Consider the following 22,329-nt stretch of genomic DNA (forward strand, 5'->3'; position numbering starts at 1 on the left):
GAATATTCTTCAGTGCCGCCTTGAGAGTCTATACGATCTGCTGTCCTCTGCGTGATTTAAGGGAGAAGGTGAGCACATTGGGCAGTCCCTGAACTGTGTAGGCAAGGAATCAGGGTAACTGGGTGTTGAGGTGAGTGTCTATGTCATAAAGCATTTGTGCCCATGTAGTATAGTCCTAATAGTACCCTGTCATGCAGGACCTACGCTGTTTACTGATAACATATATGTTGGGTCTGGTGGCAGACTGACTCTGTGCACCCCCGCCGCATATGTTAGCCTATGGTTTGCATTAGCTAGCTCGCAGTGCCACTAGAATCTCCTGCTATCAGAGAGATTAGTTTTTAGCAACCTCAGAACACAATAACCTCAGACTCGTGGAAACAATATACTACTTTTCATCCAGTCCCTCGTATTTGCTTGTTTTGCTCTCAGAGAGATACAGAGAAGAAACAGTTGCGCGTGTTTACAATAAGAATTTATTGTACCGTAGTTCTTCTCATGTAAAATAAGTGCGCTGTTATGACTGCAACACAGTAGCAGAGATATAGAAGCAGCAGTACAGTGAATAAGAAATAGTATTGTTCTACCATTTTTCAATAGTCATGAACACATACATGAATAGGAAATGCATTTATAAAATAAAGTGCATACTCCTAAGATGCCTGACTAGCTGTGCTTAAGTGTACCTAGCATGTGAGTAGGTGCGAAAGAGCTTAAGAGCCAAGAATCCCACTAGGTTTAGTCAGAAGCCCATACCTGAATAGTGAGAGCGTGGGACTTTGTCCTGGACTTGAGCTGGACACCCCGCAAGGGATCGTCAGACCATTGTCAGCTAGAGCGATGGCAAGCCGGAGCTGCAGCGTATCTGGTCAGTGTGTCGGCCTCGAAGTCTCGGTTCCCTTCTGCTTTCTGATAGCAAGAGGTGCTGTATTTATACAGTCTGTGTACGTGTGTTACCCATTGTTCAGTATGAGGATGACGTTGAGGATTAAACCTTGTGCGTCGATGGGAGAGGTGAAGTGTAGTGTACCCCTGTAGAGTGTACTCATTAATTATTCATATGCGCTAAAGATGACGTCTTGGCAATATCGATTGGGAAAAACCCACCCTCGGCATGGAACTAGGTGAAAGGTTTAGTCCATAAAAGGCTGCAGCCCTTATAAGGCTTGATGTCCGTATAAGGCATTCTGTCCTTATTTGGAGTTATGTCCTTATAAGGCTTGTTCATATGACATGACAGGAGCTGATGTAGGGAAAGTGTATGATGTTTCCTGAACTTATATTAGGGTACCGATATGAAATATAACACCCAGTAGTCAGTGAGCTTTGGACATTCCCATAGTCGGTGCAGTAACATCCCAGGGGATCCGCAACCGTGCCAGCAATCAGCTGTGTGCCTGTGATTGCCCCTATGTAGGCGCATTGGTGTACGATACCAATCAGTGGCTATTTTAGTGGCTGTTTCGATGCTCGTCGTATTGTGGGCAGTGTGTTGTGCACAGTAATATACTTCTTCCCACTTCTTTTGGGTCAGCGAGCGTCCCAGCTCCCAATGCCTTTGGCATGTCAATTTAGTCTGCAGGAGAAGTGGGCGTAAGAGGCCATATAGTTCAGTGATTAGGCATCTGTCTGACATCTTGGTCACCACTATTTTCAAAATCAGTAAGAGGGCATTGCGCCCCAGAATGGACTGAGGCTCCATCAACCACTGTCTGATTTGGAAGTAGTGTAGCCTCTCTGATTCAGGTAGCTCAGAGTCATAACAAGACTGATCAAAGGGCAGGGGGCCTTCTTCATCAAATAAATGGCCTATAGATCGGCAGCTAGCTCGCTGACAGTGCTGGGACTCTTATGCAAAAGTTGGTCGCACACTGCTCGTCACACCAGCAAGTTGCCCCAAAGGACTGTGGTAAATGTAGTGGCGACGACGGGTACGCCTATGCCACGATGTGTAAAAAGAACAGTATGTGTTGCGTTAGCCATCCCTGGACACGTGTTTCGAGGTAGTTGCCTCTCGTCAGCAGGGAGCAGGTCAGTGTGAAGGGGTGCCGTGTGGACTGCCAAATGTAATTAAAACAGGTCAAGTACCTCTCATGGCGCGCAGGTGCAGATCCAAGGCTCGTCAGCCCGTTGGCTCAAGGGAGCCGTAATAAATTATGCAAAAGTTGGTCGCACACTGCTCGTCACACCAGCAAGTTGCCCCAAAGGACTGTGGTAAATGTAGTGGCGACGGCGGGTACGCCTATGCCACGATGTGTAAAAAGAACAGTATGTGTTGCGTTAGCCATCCCTGGACACGTGTTTCGAGGTAGTTGCCTCTCGTCAGCAGGGAGCAGGTCAGTGTGAAGGGGTGCCGTGTGGACTGCCAAATGTAATTAAAACAGGTCAAGTACCTCTCATGGCGCGCAGGTGCAGATCCAAGGCTCGTCAGCCCGTTGGCTCAAGGGAGCCGTAATAAATTATGCAAAAGTTGGTCGCACACTGCTCGTCACACCAGCAAGTTGCCCCAAAGGACTGTGGTAAATGTAGTGGCGACGGCGGGTATGCCTATGCCACGATGTGTAAAAAGAACAGTATGTGTGCTGGGACTCTGTCTGGTTGAGATCCACATTACCCACTATCGGTGTCAATGGGAATGGAAATGATGTCGGGCTTTTCCGTTCACTCACTCAGTCCCAAACGTCTAAGGCGTTTTTGGAAATCAACGATATATAGAGGCTTCTTGGTCGGGCATGCCTATGTAGAAAGGAGATTCTCCACAAGTGCTTCCATGCAACTGCTCTATCCGTGATAAGCCAGTGCTTTTCCGATTGCTCCTAAGACCATTCAAGTAGGGACCTGAGCTGTGCCACTTGATAATAATGTATAAGGTTTGTAATATCCAGCCCCTCCTCCCCCAGTGGTCTAAAGCTCTGCTCTTCCCGCATTCTGGATCGACCGTGGGCCTTACAAAGTGATGCAAGTACTGTTGGAAAGCTTGAATAGTCCCAGCGGTCGGTTCAACCGGCAAGGCCTGAAATAGGACTTAAATCCTATCGACATTTTCAGGGCGGCTACGCAACCGAGCCAAGCGAGGCAGTACAGACTCCATCTGGCCAGATCTGCTTTAATCTGTTGGCGTAGGGCCTTACAATTAAGGGATGCAGTCACTGTAGCCATATGGGCAAGCTGAACACCCAAGTAAGTTATGGAGGTGGTTGTCCACTGTATAGGATAACTACCAGAAGGGTTGTCTAAGTGGCCACTGAGAATGAAAGCTTCAGGGTCCGGGATTTATGAACGTTGACCCGAAATCCTGCTGCCTGTCCGAAGGCCTCCATTTCCTCAAGAGAAGCCGGTAGTGAAGTAGACTGCTCCTTCAGGGCCACCAGTACGCCATCCGCATTGAGGCTGATGGTATGCTCCTCCCCTCCGAAAGAAATCCCTTTAATGTCAGGGTTGTCCCGAACCCACTTGGCCAAAGGCTCCATATCGAGCGCCAAAAGCAGTAGTGAGAGGGGACGCCCCTGACGTGTGCCCCTACAGATGGGAAACTGAGCCGAGGTCTGACCATTCACGCAAACAGTCTCTCTTAGAAGGCTGTAATTGCTGAGAACCCATGAACAGACTCTCCCACCGAGTCCAAATTGTTGTAGGATGGCTTTTAGGTAAGGCCAATGAACCTGATCAAATGCTTTCTCAGCATCGATGGCCAAGAGCATCCATTCCTGATCCCAGTGTTGGGCTTTGTCAATTAGGTGCAAAGTTTTGTATTATTACTCCATGGCGGTGTGGTACGAAATCTGCTTGGTCGGGGTTGATGAGGCTTGGTAGGAGGGGACCTAATTATGCAGCCAGTATCCCAGTGAATGACTTTATATATCCACATTGAGGAGAGATATTGGGCGGTAGGAGGCACATTGCCGCTTATGGGTTTCGGGATAACGACAGTGGAGGCCTCTAGCATGGAGGGGGGATCGAGTCTGTGCCTTCAATGGAATTAAACAGTTGGGTTAGGAGAGGAGCAATAGTCGTGCAGAATGTTTTGTAAACTGACACAGGGAATCCATCTGGGCCTGGGGATTTTAAGAGTTTCTGCTGGGCGATGACAGAAATAACCTCTTCAGTCTGAATTGGGCTGTAGAGGTCAGTTGCCTGTTCTGGCGTCAGCCTCGAGGTGTGGGCACCTAGAAGATAGAGGTTTGGGCCTCCTGCAGGGAGATTTTGCTCCTTATAGAAGTCCTGAAAAGCGGAAGCAACGGAGGTGTCGCCGGTAGGTTCAGAGCCACCGGGCCCTAAGATAGAGTTGACTCCCGTTGCTTGTCTCTGCACCCAGAGTCTATTAGCCAGAAGACACCTGCATCGGTCTCCTGTGATATTATAGGAGTGGTTAAGCCTAAGAGCAGCGCACTCCACTTTATCAAGATAGATGGCAGCTATTTGTGTCTGAGCAGCCTCCAGCTGGCGACAGACTCTGGGAGCACAGGTGCACTTGTGAATTCGTTAGAGTTCCAGTACCTGACGGGTCAGCCATACTCTCTTGTCTCGGCTAAGTTTATTGTCTGCTGCTAATATAGCAATCACTACCCCTCTAATTACGGCTTTCAGAGTTTGCCACAGTGTGGAGATGAAAACATTTGCAGTGTCATTTATCGCTAAAAGGTCCGTAAGCATCTTATTAATTTGCTGGACCACCACAGGTCCATGGAGGAGGGTTTTTCTGTATTCACCAGGTTTTGGGTAAAGAGCTAGAAATGTTAAAGTGAGGGACACCTCTGCATGGTCAGACAGGGAGCAGGGTTCTATCTCTGAACTTGCAACTAGAGGCTGACGGTCTGTCATACCCAAAAAGTGATCTATACAAGCATACGTCTTATGGGCATGTGAGTAGAATGCATATTTGCGTGTGGGGGGGTGTAATGTACACCAGATATCCCGCAGACCCATCTTGCGTAGCCAAAGCAGCCCTCTCTAGAAAGAGCCCCTGTCTGACCTTGGCGCTGATCTATCCAGATCATTCTTAAAGAATGGGTTGAGATCCCCTCCCAGAGCACCATACAGTCCCATGTGGACATCACCTGAGCCACTGCGCGGCGCAGGAAATGTTCTTGTCCCTCGTTAGGAGTGTAAATGGTCTCCAATTTGAAGGTGTAATTACCCAGGGTCACCGAGTGGGGTTGTAACCCTGATTTCAGTCTGCTTGAGACCTATCTTGCCCTGGAAGGAATGGAACACAAAAACTGCAACACGCGCAGTCTTAGAGGGGTTTAAGAGAAGAACTGTAGCGGGAAAGCTTGCGATAACATCCTGTGCTTGCCCGCTGTTTACCCAGGTTATTAAGACCCTTTACGTTGAGGATCTGTTTATTATGATGCATTGTAAAGGAACAGTGAGTCAGCTATGGGGTCGTGTGGAACGAGGATATATGTCTTTGTTAGTGTAGGCCTGTTCTTTGTCCGGGTGGTCTGGTTTACTCTTGATTTCTCTGATATTGCTACAATTATTGCCTACAGTAAACACCAATGCAAGCAATCTCCCATACCTTGCAAAATACCGACACATCACGTCTTTACAAAACCGGCCTGATTCGCAAATATGGGCCACTTTATCAGCTATCTTGGTCGCTAATGACAGGCACTTTTATTTTGGTGTCCGGGCCTACTTTTTGTCGCAGTCCAACCTTGGCGTCTGGGGCACCCAACATCTCTTTACTATAGCCTTTAGCTATGTGACGTATGGCCTCCCCCACAGTCTCCTCCTCAGCCACCTACTTGATTGGAAAAAAAATCAGTTTTTAAAACTTGTCTGGGGCTACTAAACAATCTCAGCCACCATTTGCCTCACTGTTGTCCGGCAACAGGAACCTCTCTCATGGCCCAATGGAAGGCACCGCAGTCCCAAACATTTCTTATCTACTGTACACTCTCACAGTGCACCACCCGCCACAGGTTGTCATGCATGATATCGGTCCCGGTTCAACCAATATTTACACAGGCCCTTGTGACTGTGCAGCACATTCGCGCCATTCTGAAGTACCAGACCTCTCTGTCTGTACTGTCTGTGCGAGAAAGCCTTGCTGATCACATAGTTTTGTAGAAAAAATGGTTTGTTAAGTATCAAATTTCCTGACCGTTGACTCTAGAGATGCATGTTTCCCTGTTTTGAGGACGTGACTCTGAGGTGGTCCAACCACAATCGAGTGCAGCGTCTCTAGGGACTGAAGCATGTGCCGATAGGAAGCTGCGGCCTTGGAGCATATGAGGAGAACCTGGGAAGAGAATGCACATCAAATCCATGTCTCGTAGGGGAGAGCGTGCTTGAATGCTGAGGGATTATGGAAATGATCAGCTAACTACACAGGCTTGTTTGCCATGAGCTGTAGACTTGCAGACACAGAAATAGAGGCAATGTTTTCATTAAGTTCATGGCCGGCCAGGCACAGATAATTAGGCGGGTACTTTCATAGGTTGCATCACAATCAGGTTCAGTAACAGCTCATCTATTTCAATTCCAATTGACCTAAAACTGCAAGCCTCCATCTTCCCCTCTGTTCCTATTTAAGTCTCACACCTAGTTAGCCTGTTAATTCAGTCAAAAATGAAATCGTAAAAGCAAACGCAGACTTGTAGTAATTAAGCCCACCGTGAGAGACTTCCTTTTCATTACATTTTCTCTAGAAACAAGCACTTAGGCGTAGTGTGTTATAATTCTATTTTTGGATATTCCACTCATAGTAGCGCATGCCTCCCTTATAATGTGATGGGCAGGCTCTCCTTCTATATTACCTTGCTTAAATCCATGAAATCTGACCGGGCATTCACCCCATTCAATCTATGTTTATCATTCAGTGACTGACTTTCACAGATGACTCCTAGTGAATGTCAGTTGGAAGTATGAGTAAACATAACGACTGTGTAGTTTTATCCTCTTCTGCAAAGTGTCAAATCGTTGCCTTCAGGAAAGGTTATGAGGAGAAAATGGCACCACTCTTTAAATTGGAGTAGCGCCGCTTTCTTCGGATATCATCAGTTCTCGGGGAAAGATCTGGAAGAGGTTCCCTTCTGCAGTGCTTTAAATGTGCCGGCACTGTCAGCTACAGAGCACCTGCACTTCTTTATTTTGAGAGGGATAGTACCTGCTGCACTTCTCAGTTGAGGTTCCTCCCAATACTTTTAACTGAAGGGTACCAGCACTTCTCCGAAGCAAGTAGGCACTGTGGTAGAGGGTACCTGAACTTACATTTTTCCATTACAAGCACTGCACTTCTGCGGGTCAGCTTGTCCGTATGTGGTGGGGGCTGGGTATGTGTGGCATTATGACCAAAGGCTTGAAAAGATTGCTATATTTTATTACAGACCGTGGCAGGCTCCACAGGCAGTTTTGTCCTGCTATTTTGTGTTTTGCTTCATTGTAGTGTCACACAAGAATGTTATTCTTTTTTTTCTTTAAAAAAAATATATATAATGCATTCATCTTAAAACGCAAAGTTCAAGACAGCACAACATAAAATTCATGAAACCTTGAGAAAGAAACCATTACTTTCTTGCAGAAACCAATGCAGTTTCACATAACCTTGTGGCAGTTATTAGAAACGAACTTACTTTTTGGCTTTTTATCCATGACGACATTAGACAGCGACTCAGGCACTACATGGCAAATACCTCTTATTTATCACCTTTGAATAATGAAGATAAAGACAAGTCCTGATGGACACATTCTAGAACAATGTGGGGAAGTGACCCATTGCAGCTCCTCATAAGCTTTGCCTCTCGACCAAACTGTAGTAAACACGAGAGATTTCCCGAAAGGTAAAATTGAGTATGCGGAAAGAAAGGTCGCTTAGACGTTTTGATAGGTCATGGAAGGTGTGGGAGATATCCGGCCCATTGTTTAAAATTCCTCTTTCAAACCTGGTTTACAGAACTATACACGAGGGCCTCCCCAGTTTCATGTGTGCATATCTCGAGGCCAGGATTTTCGGTGTTATCCTCATTTCAATTCAGGGTGACTCTCGGTTGTTCCTGATAGGGGGTCCTGGCACCGCATTCTGGGAGCGCACAGTCTGTGTAACTTGTGTCTTACTCAACGTTCGGAATACTGTGCGTCTGTTTTTCGTGCGTCCCACTCTGTCGGCTTACAGTCGAAGATCTAATAGGCTTATGTTTACTAAGAGGGCCATTAACATGACGAAGGATCAGAGAAGTTTTTATAATATGCCAGTACGGTGAACATGTGCTTTCGCCTTTTGAACTCTTTAAATGTAAGCTAGAAGTGAATTCCTTATATGTATTGTTTGTTTAAATTGCGGTCGGGTCGACCCTCCCTGCGGAGTCGTCCATTATAACAAAAAAATAACTGAACTGAGTTAATGGCAGGGGGAGGTATCAGATGAATGTAGAGTAGAGGCACTATGGGGGTTATATTAGTGAGCAAGAACAGTAGATAACGAATTCATAATTGTATATCTTTGTACAACAAATATAAATTTAAAAGGCACGAATAGAGAATCAGTGATTATTGCTCATTTTCGGTTCTAACTCCCAGTAGAACTCTGACAATCTTGTGTCTAACGCGGGAGGAGCCAGAGCTGCTAACCATGGAACCGGGGAACCAAATTAGAGACCCGGCCTCGATTTAACATCCTAAATTCTGGGCAAATCCTTAATTTCCTTTTAACCAAAAACGTGTGACATAATCTAGTTCTCATGTAAAGCTCTTGGACTGAAATTTCGCTATGTAAAACTGCAAAAAAAAAAAAAAAACCTAAATTAAACTTAAAAATGTTCCCTGGAATGTGACCTCAGTTTACCAAAGTGTTTTTCATTTAAAAGTGTGTTAAATGTTTGCTTTGAGCCATTGTATTCAACGTTCCCTACTCTTCTATTCTAGGGTGGAACTCTGATAGCAGTTGGTTTGGGCGTCGCAGCAGCGGCCTTTGCAGGTAAGGTATACCAATTGTGCTTTGGCTACAGTGTGTATCTGGTTGGCGATTGTGTGTGTAGCTGAGTCTAACTGTAACGCAAGAGTAGCTCATTAGGCTGCATTGTAAGGGTTAGGTTCAGTGCATTCTAGGGATTCGAGCCCAATACCGCTAGGAATCTTTGTTATTTAAATTCGTTGTAGCAGGGGGTCTCTGTTTTGTCACATCAGAGAGTTCTCAATGGGATTTAATAGGGGGCAGCTTCTGCTTTTCATTTATTTATGTATTTATGTATTTATACTTTTTGTACAGCCCTGCAAACCACAAATTGTGCGATCAGGGGGAAGTGCCAGGAGACCGCAGTCGGTCTTTCTGGAAGCTGTCCTGGCAGGTGTCTGTGAATGTTGGTGTTTAGTGTTACACTGAGTACTGGCGTTGACGTATCTTTGAAGATTCAAGAGGCGGGGATGGCTGGAAACAATGCCAGTCTTAGGCATAGGACCAGCTATCCCAGCTCCTATATTAGAGAGCTTGCTCATATTGCATAAAACCCTTAATATCGTCATGATTGCTATGGGTCCCCAGTGTAGCGCCCATGTGGTGGAATAGTAACAATTTAACTTTGAGTTCTAATGAGTGTAATACTTGCCTATGACTTTTAAATATCATAAACTGATCTCCATCTTTCTCTGACTGTTTAAAGAGCTCTGACACCATGCCTGTAGATCCATGCAGTAGTATAACGACGCCACAGACCGAGGATAGCAACTGGGCAATGCCGTTTGGTCTGCAGCACTAACATTCCTGAGACTGGTGCTGCTGTTAACCAGTATGAATCTTCTGATGCCATGGCCTTGTGTGACCAGATTTTGAAATTAATTTGCATTGGCTATTTTTTCCCTTCTACGTTTGAAGTGCGAGTATGCCACCAGCAGATGATTTGTTATGTAGTCAAATTTATAATATTTTATTTCTGATGGATTCATCTTGTTGCCGATTCTGCATCTTATGAATGCTCTTTCCAGGTTTCAGACTTGTCTGGGAATCTCTCCACAGGCATGACTGTCCAGTGCTGGCAGGTGGCACCATGCAGCTCCAGCCTTGATTTTTCATTTGGATGGGACATCACCAAAATATATATTTTTATTACGTTTATTAGGCACACATCAGCATGCTGCCGTCAGTGCCTGTTTTTCTGCGCCTTATCGAGGTGGGTCTGAGCTCGCTCTCTTTTGGTGTCTCACTGAAATTCCTCAACTTTTCAGCAGCAAGTAAGTCACATGTCTCCTCGAACTGCCTCGGGCTTCAATCCTTGCAGAGAGTCCTGCAAGAAAGTGTCCCTTTTGGACCCCATGACAAATGTATGTGGTGTCAGGAGTCAGAACAGTGACGCCATGGCCTGCACACCTAGTGAATACATGCACCTGAACGCCACCAGGTAGTGGGAGGTCAAGTTATTTTTGGCTAAGGCCCAAATGGAGGTTCCCAAGTGGACTCTCTCTTCCAATGGCAAGCCACATTCTAAGGAAGTCTTCCAAAAGCACAATAAGAAGGTAGGGTCTTCATCTTCTCGACATTTTCGGCTTAGATTCAGACACCTTGGATCTAGATTACTGTTCCATGGAGGATAATGAGGCTGATCCTCCTGTCACCTTACAATACTGATACTGGCATTTTCTTGGACTTACAAAATGCTTCACCAAATACTTCACAAGAACGGGACATTTCCTACTTCCGGCCCTGCTTGAGAGAAGGTTTAATCTTTACAACAGTGCTTTCCATTGGATTTTCCAGAGGTATCCTTAGTACGCTCATGGATAAGCGATTTGATGGCTATCTGCTGTTCAGAGAGGCCTGACAACAGCAGATGTTTCAACCCTTCCAAATGCCACAGCAACTATATCGCTCCTTTAGAGGCAGTGGTGGACATAGAAGCCATCACTAGCGGCATATGCAATCCCCACTGTCCTCTGCAGATTCTTCCAGCTCCTAACGTGTCTGCTTTCCCCAGTCACATGACCTTCCAGTGGGTGAGAGCATGTCCCATTTTGTCACCACTGAGTGAATCAGGTGATCTTTCGGGACTATGCCCTTCCCTTTCTGTTGTCTTCCCGAGACTGCCCCACTTTATTAAGAATGCGCTCAATCCTGGATGCAGAAGTTCTTGCCTCTCTGCTTAAAGGGACCATAGAAGTGGTGGCTTCAAATTAGAGGAGCGCAGCATTCTACTTCCTTTACTTCTTGGTCCCTGAGAACAATGGAGGCCCTCCACTTGCTTAACCTGTTTATCTGGCAGGACATGTTCAAGATGCTCTTCCTGAGCTAGATCTGGTGGGCCTTGAACTCAGGAGACTGGTGAATGCCACTGGGCCAATTCCCAGATGCAATATTTGCTCATGTACACATTCAGAAATGCAAACTAAAGATACTTTACCTCCCTGATGAGGTGCAGACATCATCTTGGTGGCCAGAAAGCCTGCTACCAAGTCTGTCAATTCAGGCCACTGGAACACGTGCGTTCAGTGGTGTGATTTGGAAGGCATTAATTCTTTTAAATCTTGCCTGGAACAGCGGGGCCCGGCAGTGGCTACAGTTTAAGGCTACCAGGCAGCACTATCCACATTTATGTGCCTTCCTGACCAATCATCCCTGTTTAAATCAGAACTAGTGGCTCGTTTGCTAAACGATTTGCTTTACTTGTTTCCTCCCACTCAGTTTATTGCTCTTCTGTGGGATTTGATTATTGTTTTGACTTTCTTGATGGCATCTAAGTTCAAGCGGATACTCATGCCCTGTTTGAGTTTTTAAACTGAAATCATCTGTTATTTAGGTGATGATTACTTCTGCTTGCAGGGTCAGAGAATTTCACGTCCTTTCTGTTCGTCTGCCCTTCACAGTTGCTCCCTAGATAAGTTAGTCCTTTTCACCTGCCCATCCAGTTTATCCAAATTCGTTTCTACATTTCATATGGGACAATCTATTACTCTTCTTTCTTCTCACAATCTTTTTTAGTGTCTATGCTCACTAAACAGTTGGTATCCTCACAGCCCATTTATTCAAGCCTATGTGATGTGAACAAGTTGTATGAGAGGTCTTTCAATTGGCAGCCAATGTTTAGTTGTCACTAGAGGTATCTGTCAGAGTTTGGCACTCCATCTCTCAAAGAGCCGCTTGGTGGGAGCTGAGACCCCACACTGGATCTGAGTTTACATCTTCCCTGCTTCCCAGTCCACCAGTTTCAAATTTTGGCATGTACTCTGTGCAGTGCATCAAGTGTTGCTACTTGGCTAGTATTTTACCGGCAGTATCTACCAGTAATTTTCAGAGTGAAGCCGGTTGCAATGCCAGGTATTTTCTAGTGTGTGAGCATCCAACACTGCACCATAGCTTTTGCCTGCACGGGATGCAGCCCGTTCTCTGTCACGAGGAACTGCTCCTGCTTACATAGTGGCAGCCTGGGAGAAGTCATGGGTGGCTGCCTCAACCTGTCTGGCCCCCCCTGTTCACACTTCTGTTTGCCTGAGTTTCTGTGGCACCGAGCTCAGGACAGGACAGCAATTTATCACTGCCATTCATTCACATGCTCCAGCCGCGGATTCCATTTTGCCAAACAGCAATTTTAATTGCAACTACAGGAGAGCCTGTGAATAAACTACACTGGCACAGTAAAAATAAATCCTGCAGTGAGGACACTCGAGATTTCACCTCTTTTTGGCCCGCCTAATTCTTTTTAGGCATGACGTGGAGCAGTTTAGGCTACTTAAATTGTAACTCCTCTGACTTGCTGGCTGTGGTGGCAGCAAAAGATCTCTTAGATGCTTATGCATGAGTAAATGATTCCAACTGTATGTTAGTAGTGCTGCACTGGCATGAGACAAGGACTCAGCACCTCTTTGTGCGAACCAGCTTGTTCCTGTGCACCAGTGTGATTGCTTAGCTGCTTGGAGGTGTCAATGTATATAAAATATAAATTGTTTCAAGTGACATAATGCGAGAACTATCAAAGTACTCTGCGTACCCTCTCTACTTGGACTGGGGTGTTGTGATTAGTTAGCTCCCCTTGGGTATCAATGTTTGAGTACGTAATCCAAGCTCTGTAAATATTCTTAACTCAAAGGTGATGTATCTTCCATCCTACCAACGTGTGCGTTCCTCCCTAGACCAGTGTGCTTTGAGTACCTAACAGTACTTGTGTATTATTTGTATCTAACTCTTTATAAATACCATGCCACAGGGGTTCCGTGAGCACCTTCCATCTATGTGTGAGTACCTTGTGTGCAAGTATACTGTGAGTACCTGTTGGAACATGCCCAACACATGGTTTTGGAATGATGTGTATTTTGTCTCACCCGCTTATCATTACGTTAATACCTACCTCCAATTGTAAGTAAACTATTTTGTTGGCAGTAACCACACAGATTTGTGCATGTACTGGCGCTCTGTGAGCTCCTACCACCCTCTAGGGATCGCATATTTGATAATTGACTACCCCCTCCATCATCCACTTCAGAGGGGATTTAAGGCCCACCTCTCACCCCCTTGTTGGGGCATGTCATCCCTGCTATGCACACCAGCCTGCACTGAATCCTCCTGCCCTTGATCTATTGTGAGTACCTTAGTATGTCACCTAGTGGTGGTGCCAAAATATTGCAACAAACACCAATGCGTTCAGGGAGAAGGTTTTTTTTCATGATTCATCATGCACATTTATATTTTTGCCGGGGGAATCATGAATGCTCGCACTGTTCTTTGTTGCCTTCTATCACCTAATCCTCTCTACCTCGACACACGCCCTTCTCCGTAAGTGGTGCTTTTTCCCTTGGCTCCTCGACTTAAATTCTCCTACTTCATTTTCTGTTCTCTTTTATTCTGTGTTATCTCCTTTACTATCTTGTACAATTTCCCATTTGTTTGTTTAATCCCATCGTCATAATTGAGTGGCACCAGTTACGAATATAATCTGCAGTCATTGCATTGCAAACATTTGAATAATCTTACAAACAAATATAAAGCAGTGATGGTAACTGCGAAGGGAACTGTGCAGAGTTGTGTTGCAGTGAGCCATAAGATCCCCAAACACAGTACTCATACTTTCAAAAGGAGAAGCATTGGCAAAGCAATTGCGTCTCAGCTTTATAATGTGAATGCTGAACTACTGGCTTTGCCAAAATTTGTTTGTAAAGTATTGTTTATAAAAGCAAAAGAAAAAAACATTTCAAAATACTGGAGGAAAAGCAAACACATATCTTATGATATCTCCAAAATGGGCATTGAATTCAATGTTTTTGGTCTTTATAAATGCCATAGTTTGCCATGGCATACCTTTCATTGTTTTACCATGCTATGGCATACCTAGGCTTTCCTGTTTTCACTTTCTATTGTTGGCAAATTCTGGTGGGGTATTTTCAATGTTTTCAATACCTTAAAAACAGTGATAATTAGTGGTTACACATTTTCACGCCATTAAAAACAACAGAAACTGTGTTTTTCAGGTGTTTCTGCTATGTTTTGCTTTTATTATTGCTTGCATTCTGCACTGTGTATAGACAGTGTGCATATTGGGTATATGAGGTCCAAATTCATTTTTACAAATCAAACTTATTGTAGTACACCATACAATACTTCGATAGTGAGTCTTTGGTCATACGCGCTCGCTCTTCTCTTCTCATATAAACATTTATCTGTGAAAAGGCCCTTTCAACCTTTGGCACTTGAGAAGGTCAATGCAAAAACAGCCAGTACACAATTTGCTAACCCTGGCCACTGACCTATCTTTCCATGCCAATACTGGTGCACCTGAAGATTGCTATTCTCTGGGACAGGTACTGCAACATAAGCTTTGAACTGGGCGCATATGCCCTCAGTTATTGAAGCAGTCAAAAATGAGGGAGTACTTTTCAAAGTCCGGGGTATATTCCCCTTTGCGGAAGGGATCTGTTGCTTGTGTAGTGTACCTCAGTGAGGCTTCATTAAATTTAAATGCCATGGTTGATGAAGGGGCATTCTATGTATCTATGCAAGCCATTTCTCATGCACTGTAATATAAAATTTCCTGAATTGCTCCTCAACATTTCTTTGCTTACCAAGAACCATGGAACATGTTGCAGTGCCAAAGTCACTAAAAGTGTTGCACAGCCTACTCTCAAGGAGATGTTTCACATCTACACCAATTATGCTGAATACTTGGTAGACAAGAGTGTTTTCAGACTCTAGTTTTTTTTATTATGTTCACTACCGCACTCATGTTTTCCTCTAAATATCTAAGAATGCAGTAGAGTGTACTTTTTTCACATCACTATCAATATGCAACGAAAGATCCTCACATTTCTTGCCTTTGGCATCATTACTAGGCACAAATTCTGTAAACGGTCGCCACATGGATAATAATAGCATTCACAGCCTCTAGGACTGAAAACCACCGGATAAATGACACAGTTGGGATGACTCTTTCTTTGATGCCACACAAATCACAAAATGAGAAATATTTGTGTTTTAGTCCCCGGGCATAATGAAACAATGTAACAGAATGGACTACAAATTCAATAGTATTCTTCATTAACATTGAAGATTGTAAAGATGCTTTCAGCATACCATCTAGCAAGTGGCAAGGATCTCTTACAGGAAAGCACTTCAGCTCAGGTATCGATTTTGACAGGTCAACACACAACATTTTCATATACGTAGCTGAGTTACTGCAAATACAAACAATATCACTCCAATCTTTGTTGAACTTGGTAAGAACTTTTTGCAGCAGCATTCCAAGTGACTCTGGGTTCCATATTTTTCAAATGTCTGGTCATGTTTTCACCACTTTCCCAGATGCTTGGTGACAGCACTCTTTTCACATACACCTGTCACTACCCTTTGCATTGAATGTTTAAAGCCTGGGGTGTTTGGCAGTTCACCTGCTATCAATAATGACTCACTAGAAAAGGGCAAGCAAAGCAAACACAAGGAAATGATGAATGGAGCGCTGAAACTTTTCAGACACACACTCCCAGTCACAGATCTGGGATGAATCCATCATCGTTCTTTAGCTCCCTTTGCCACACCAGTTCAGACACAGCTATATGCAAATCAGTCTCGACTCTGTGCCTCATAGGAACAGTCAAGCCCAAACTGCCAAGCCCTGTCTTCTCTGGTCTGGAAACAAGCAGCCATCATCAGCCAGGCTAGCTTGAATCCAGTGGCAAAGTGAGCAAGGGACCCACATCTGGGCATACCCTGCCAACTTAGGGCGAACAAAGCAAACGCAAGGACCGGGAAGACCTGGCATTGCAGTTTGGGCTGGACTGTTCCCATGAGGCACAGGGTCAAGACTGATTTGCATATAGCTTGGTCTGAACTGAGGTGGCGAAGTGAGCTAAAGAACAACGATGGATTTAACCCTGATCTGTGACTGGGGGTGAGTGTCTGAAAAGTTTCAGCGCTCCGTCCATCATTTCCTCGTGTTTGCTTTGTTCACTAGAAAAGGGGGCTGATCTATCAAAGGGTTTCACCCATTCACTGTCTTCGGGTAAATGTAATAGTACATATTGAGAAAGATTCATATGAAACCAGTCATTTTACCAATCAGTGAAAGAATCAAAAGTGGCCAAAATATCAAATGTGATTTTGATGTTTCCTGATTCTCTACAGTTTATACAATAATTAAATAAGACCTAAAACATGTTTTTAAACCTACATCTTTAGACCAAAGGCCACAAAACTGAAAAAAGCAAAAGGAAGAAGAAACAATATTTTAGTGACATCCCTAAAGAACAAAACTCAAGCTGAATAATGTTAGCCCAGTCTTTCTTGCTGCTGCCTTGTATAACAAAGTTACATTGTAATTGCCCCTTCAGGAAGAAATAAAAATGACTCACTCACCATTTTCTTTCTTTGAATGGCATTTAATTTGTGGTTGCGAAGGTGTTTTTTCAGTGTTTATATGTTTACACTGGTGAGGGCTATTTCCTTTCAGTGGGGTTTTATCAAGTTATTATAGGGTTACACCTAAAACTGGATAGCCTAGACATACCTTTCACTCATGAAACTTTAAGGAGAATTGAAAAAGTAATAAATGTTTTTAGCCAACTTCCTTGTTTAATTTTCTTTTATAAAGTTTTCGCCCCACTCCCACACACAGCCTCCTGTGGAGATTTCAGCTTTCTTGCGTGCTCTATGCAGTTTCAAACATGATTGACACCATACCTCTTAAAATTCACTAGGCAGCGGACAGATGGAGTACTTAATAGGTTCCCAGCAGTACAGCCGGTATATTTTCCAGCAAAGGTTGCAAATCTATCTGCATCATGCGCTGCCTCCTCCTCGATTATTTGATACCCTTCTTGCCTCTCAGCTTGTGGCCACTGTGAATATGAAACTGAAGCAGAATGACAGGAAGGTGGAAGAAGACTGAATAGAAAGTTCTCATAATAAGTACTGGAAGATTGTAGTGCCACTCTGGTTGCATCTTTCTGCACTCTGCATTTCTCGTGATTGCCCCATTGAAATTTTAACCCCAAGTTGGACTCTTCAAACCACATTTATGCATGTGTGTATTGCTTTTTGTAATAATTAAGCCTTTCCCTTACCTGTCCAAATGCATTTTCAGACCAGGAATGTTGAAAAAGTCCACTACAATTTTCTTGTTCTATTTGCAGAAAGCAATATAACTTAATTGATTTGGCTTGACCGTTGTTTAGCAAACAGTTTGCTAGACCCTGACTGTGTGCAGAAATTCAGAAAAGAAATGTCATAGTTCAGATGGTGGATCCAAATGTAATGAAAATAGGAATTTATGAGCAATCAGTTGTTTTTTCCAACAAAAGTGGCTACTTATAATTGTTTATTTAGATTTCAAAGGGATTTATTTAAATAAGTTTGATCCACTAGGTGGTCCTTGTACATCGTCCTTTTTTATTTGTGTGCCTGTGTGATGTTATGCCTCTATGTAGACGAGGTGAGGGTAGAGTTGATAGAAAATATTGCATTTTGATCATTACAACTCTTGGTGAATGTACTACTGTATTCCTTAACCTGGATACTAAGTGAGTATTAAAACGCTTTACCTCTAGGTTTGACTTCTGCGTTTCCTTTTACAGCTCTTGTAATGTAATATAAATATATATATATTCCTTGGTAGTGGCACCATCACTTTTATCTGTGGCCCAGTGTGTGCACCCCCTTAAAATTAATTTCTTGAGTCGCCACTGTAGCCAAGAGTCCTGGGAATAGAGCTGGGTTGTGTGCATCTACAATGAATGCATATCATAGGGAGAACTACAATTGTTCTCTTACACTTCACTTCTGATGTACAATTCCTGCTGCCAGTGCCAGCAGCCAAGATGAAAGGCAGGGCATGGATCATAATAAAAGTTGCAGTTTAAAAAAAAAAAAAAAAAGGATTATGGCTTTTTTTCTTCTCTATTTTTCTAAATGAACAGTGATAAGCAGAAAGGAAATATTTATGGCAACATGTTTATATTTTTTACGCTTAAAGTAATTATATGAAAGATAGCATCTGTCTGCATGTTTCAACACACTCTAAGCTATATCACTTTTTTTGATCTGACTTGTATTACATTACTTGTCCTAAACTGATTCTAATTTCGTTTTGAAACATATCTAACTGCTTTTTTGGTGTGTTTAATTTTGCACTGGAGATTCTACTTTTATTCTTCATGTATCCAAACATGTTATCTCTTTCTTATGAATGAGTAATATACCAAACATTTAAGTAGTTTATGAGAAAGGTGATGGTGTGACCATGTATTACAATAAATACACAATGCCATACATTATAAGGATATTGTAAATCACTTTGGAGTTCCAAGACCTTATGAAGCGACTCTGACTTCGGCCTTGTTCTGATAAAGATTTCTGAACCAGACCCCATATTTAGGTCTCGCTAGCGAATGCAGCGCATGCGCAGCTTTGCCTTGCGATACTATTGTTGCTGCTTTCTGTGCCGAAGGGAGACAGGCGATGGCACGCGCGGACTGGAGATGTACACGCGTACAGACCGGACATGTGCACTCCTTACGCGTGCACATCTCCTGTCAGCGCGTGCATCGCTTTAACTTTCTCTCACCCCCCCCCTCCCCGTCCGCTCCACGGAGTTGTACATGGTGTTGGCAGCCTGGGAACAGAGTGGCACAGGAGTGCCTGGGCGTGTGGAGGAACGATAGGGTGGTACACCGTGGTGGTAGTCTGTGAACAGGGTGGCACAGGAGTGCATGAGCATGCGGAGAAAGGATAGGGTGGCACACTGTGGTGGCATCCTTGAAGAGGGTGGCACAGGAGTACCTGGGCGTGTGGAGAAAGAATAGGGTGGTACACCGTGGTGGCAGCCTTGAAGAGGGCGGCTAGCAGTGTGTGAGCTTGTGCTGGCACGGCTGACAGTCTGGCAGAGGTTGGCACTCAATGAAAGGAGGGTGAATGGTGCAGCAGGGAGGGCTGCCCGGGTGCAGTGGTGCTTGCTGCTGCTGCGGACTTTCAGTCTTTCATTTATTCATTCATGCAGGCAGATGTGAGCGCGGCAGCACTTCCCGCCAGACCGCTCTCACCTCAGGAGGCGCCTTGAATGCGCATTAAGCGGATTTCTCCCCTTAATGGCTCTATAACCGGATTACTGTCTCGCAGCTGGAATGGCGGCGGCGGCAGGGGGCTGTTTATCACAATAGCGGGAAGGAAGCAGCGTGGACCCCTGGCACGCACTATCCATGTGTGTCTGCGTGTGAGGTCTCCGTGCCCTGAAGGGAAGGGGCAGTGCACAAGGAAGATACAGATGGGCATCTCAGCGGACAGCAGGAGGTCGTGGGCAATGCCAGCCTAGCCCAGGGCACCCACAGGGTATGACTGACCATGTTAGTGAGGTGTCATGCCCATTCAGTCCTTGGTCACTCTGTGGGGCTCACTTTTAGAGACCAGAGAGAGAGGGGCGCATTACCAGGCCCTCTCTCTGGCGGCCCCCTCTGCTTTGGAAGGGAGGGGGCTGGTGCCCCAGGGCTGTCCTTCAAACACCGAGGGATTGGGTGTTAGAATCCTCTTTCTCTGGACCTTCGTGCGCCGTAGACTTATTCAATCCTCAGGAAAACACTGAAATGTATCTCTTCTGTTGGAGGCTCATTGAGGACGTCTTCTCTGCCTTTAGGTTTCTTGCATGGCGTCTTCACGTTTCAGTTGTCCTTTTCTACTTCTTGGGGGTTGCTGGGAACCTCCTCTTAATGCCAAGGGTGGTGGAGCGCTGTATAAAACAAGCATTTGCAATGCAGTAGGTCTCGCATTTACGCGAGTTTGAGCTATTGACATTGCAAATAACAATGCCTTTTATTTTTGTTTTCAAAACATAAATAAAAGGCATTGTCATTTACAATGCCAATAGCTTCAACTTGCATAAATGCGAGACCTATTGCATTGCACATGCTTGTTAAATGTACTTCCTATTAGCCAGACTTTAGTTATTCCCCTTTGTTAGCTGAAAATGAGCTAATTACATAGCTTCATGACACGAAGGCACATTCAGCTTGAACAACAACGTTTTCTCATTAGTTTGTCAGCAGAATAGGAGACATGAGTTTGGCCAAGAAATGAAATTAAATTAAATATTTATAAAGCCTGCGGATACTCACACGGAATGTCCCGGCGCTGATCTCATGGCAGAAACCACATAACAGACCGACCCCACCCATAGTTATTGTTGGAACAGCCACGTTTTCAGTTGTTTCCTAAAAGACAGCAGGTCCTGCGCTTGCCTCAGATATAGAGGTAATTCATTACATAGACGCGCAGCATGCACCTCAGATATAGAGGTAATTCATTACATAGACGCGCAGCATGCACCTGAAAGGATCTTCCTCCGATCCGAGATTTAGTAAACTTAGGAATCACCATAAGAGATTGCTTAGAGGATCTAAGGACCCGTCGAGGCTGGTAACATTGGATCCTGTTCCTCAGATATACAGCACCCATATCGTGGAAAGCCCGATAGGCAAGCACTAAGGCCTTAAACTGAACCCTTTCCCTCACCGGAAGCCAATGAAGGGTTTCCAGGAGAGGTGACATACGTGTTCTGGTACTTACCCTAAGAATAGCTCTGGCCGCAGCGTTCTGCACAACCTGCAGCTGATTGAGCAAATACTCAGGCAGCCCCAGATACAAGATGTTCACATAGTCCAGCCTAGATGTGATCAAGGCTTGCACCACGATCTTACGGGATTCCATCGGTAGGAGAGGGAGGAAGTTCTTTACCATTCTTATCAGGCCGAAACAGGTGCCGGCGACCGCTTGGATTTGGGCCTTCATGGTAAGGCTCGAGTCCAGCTTGACTCCTAGATTTTTAGACCATGCTGACTGGGGCCGAAGGAGGGGACATCTCACTGGGCCACCATTCATTCCAGTCCTCGTTAGGGGGGGGGGGGCAACCGAAAAAGATTATTTCAGATTTTTCCGAATTACATTTAAGTTGGTTCCGTTGTAACCACGCGAAGACCTCAGTGAGACATTCTTTTATCTCCCGTCTGTGAAAGCACGCTCCTTTATCACAAGTGAACAGGAGTTGCGTATCGTCGACATAGGAAATAATCTTAGCTCCATGCTGCTCAGCCAGAAGAGCGAGAGGGGCCATATATATATATTAAAAAGGGTAGGGCTCAAGACGGAGCCCTGCGGGACCCCTACTTGCATTGAGGTGATATTCGCTGAAAATGGCAGAGACCAGATTTCCTGTTGCCTCTCCGAAAGGAAGGAAGCAAACCATTTGTACACCGTACCCCTAACCCCACACTCTGCCAGCCTATGCAGAAGCCGGTCGTGGGGCACGGTGTCAAAGGCCGCGGACAAATCCAGCAGTATTAAGACAGCGCTGCCCCCTTTGTCCAGCTGAGCTTTAATAGTTTCAGAAATCTCCAGTAAGGCTGTTTCTGTACTAAGAGAGGCTCTGAAGCCCGACTGGCTCCCATGCAGCACATGGTTACCTTCTATGAAGTCTGTTAGTACGGAGTTAACATACTTCTCCAAGACCTTCGAATAGAAAGACAGCAGGGAGATAGGCCTGTAGTTGGATGCGATCGCCGGATCAGCTGAAGGCTTTTTCAACAGCAGAATAATTTTGGCCCTTTTCCAACAACTGGGTACTATTCCATATCCAAGGGAAGAATTAAGAACGGAGTTGATTGCCGGGTTTAGAGGTTCCGCAATCTTCTTCAAAATCCTAGCAGGGCAGGGGTCGGAAGAAGCCCTAAATATCTACATCTGAGGGTCGTCTGATACACATATCAGATATAACGATGATATGTGCACAGAGATGATGCATGTAAAAATACTAGTTCTAGCTGTATTTTTCTGCAGCTTTTGTGCCTCGCTTGTCATTCACAATCAGTTAGATTATGCAGTGGTCAGTTTATTAAATAAACAGTGAGATTTAACTATTCAGCCAAGCTGCCCAG

At 44.7% G+C, this 22,329-nt stretch overlaps 1 protein-coding gene across 1 annotated transcript in view; it reads left to right on the forward strand.

The window, feature by feature from the left end:
* The window catches only part of DNAJC15 (DnaJ heat shock protein family (Hsp40) member C15), a 174,812-nt gene that overhangs the window by 64,202 nt on the left and 88,281 nt on the right, over window positions 1–22,329 (forward strand). The window contains exon 2 of the mRNA XM_085621815.1: window positions 8,869–8,920. Within this exon, the coding sequence (XP_085477941.1) occupies window positions 8,869–8,920 (52 nt within the window). The remainder of the gene's footprint in view (window positions 1–8,868; window positions 8,921–22,329) is intronic.

The sequence above is a fragment of the Triturus cristatus genome, chromosome 8 (genome assembly GCF_964204655.1).
Source record: "Triturus cristatus chromosome 8, aTriCri1.1, whole genome shotgun sequence".
In the NCBI taxonomy this organism is placed as follows: Eukaryota; Metazoa; Chordata; class Amphibia; order Caudata; family Salamandridae; genus Triturus; species Triturus cristatus.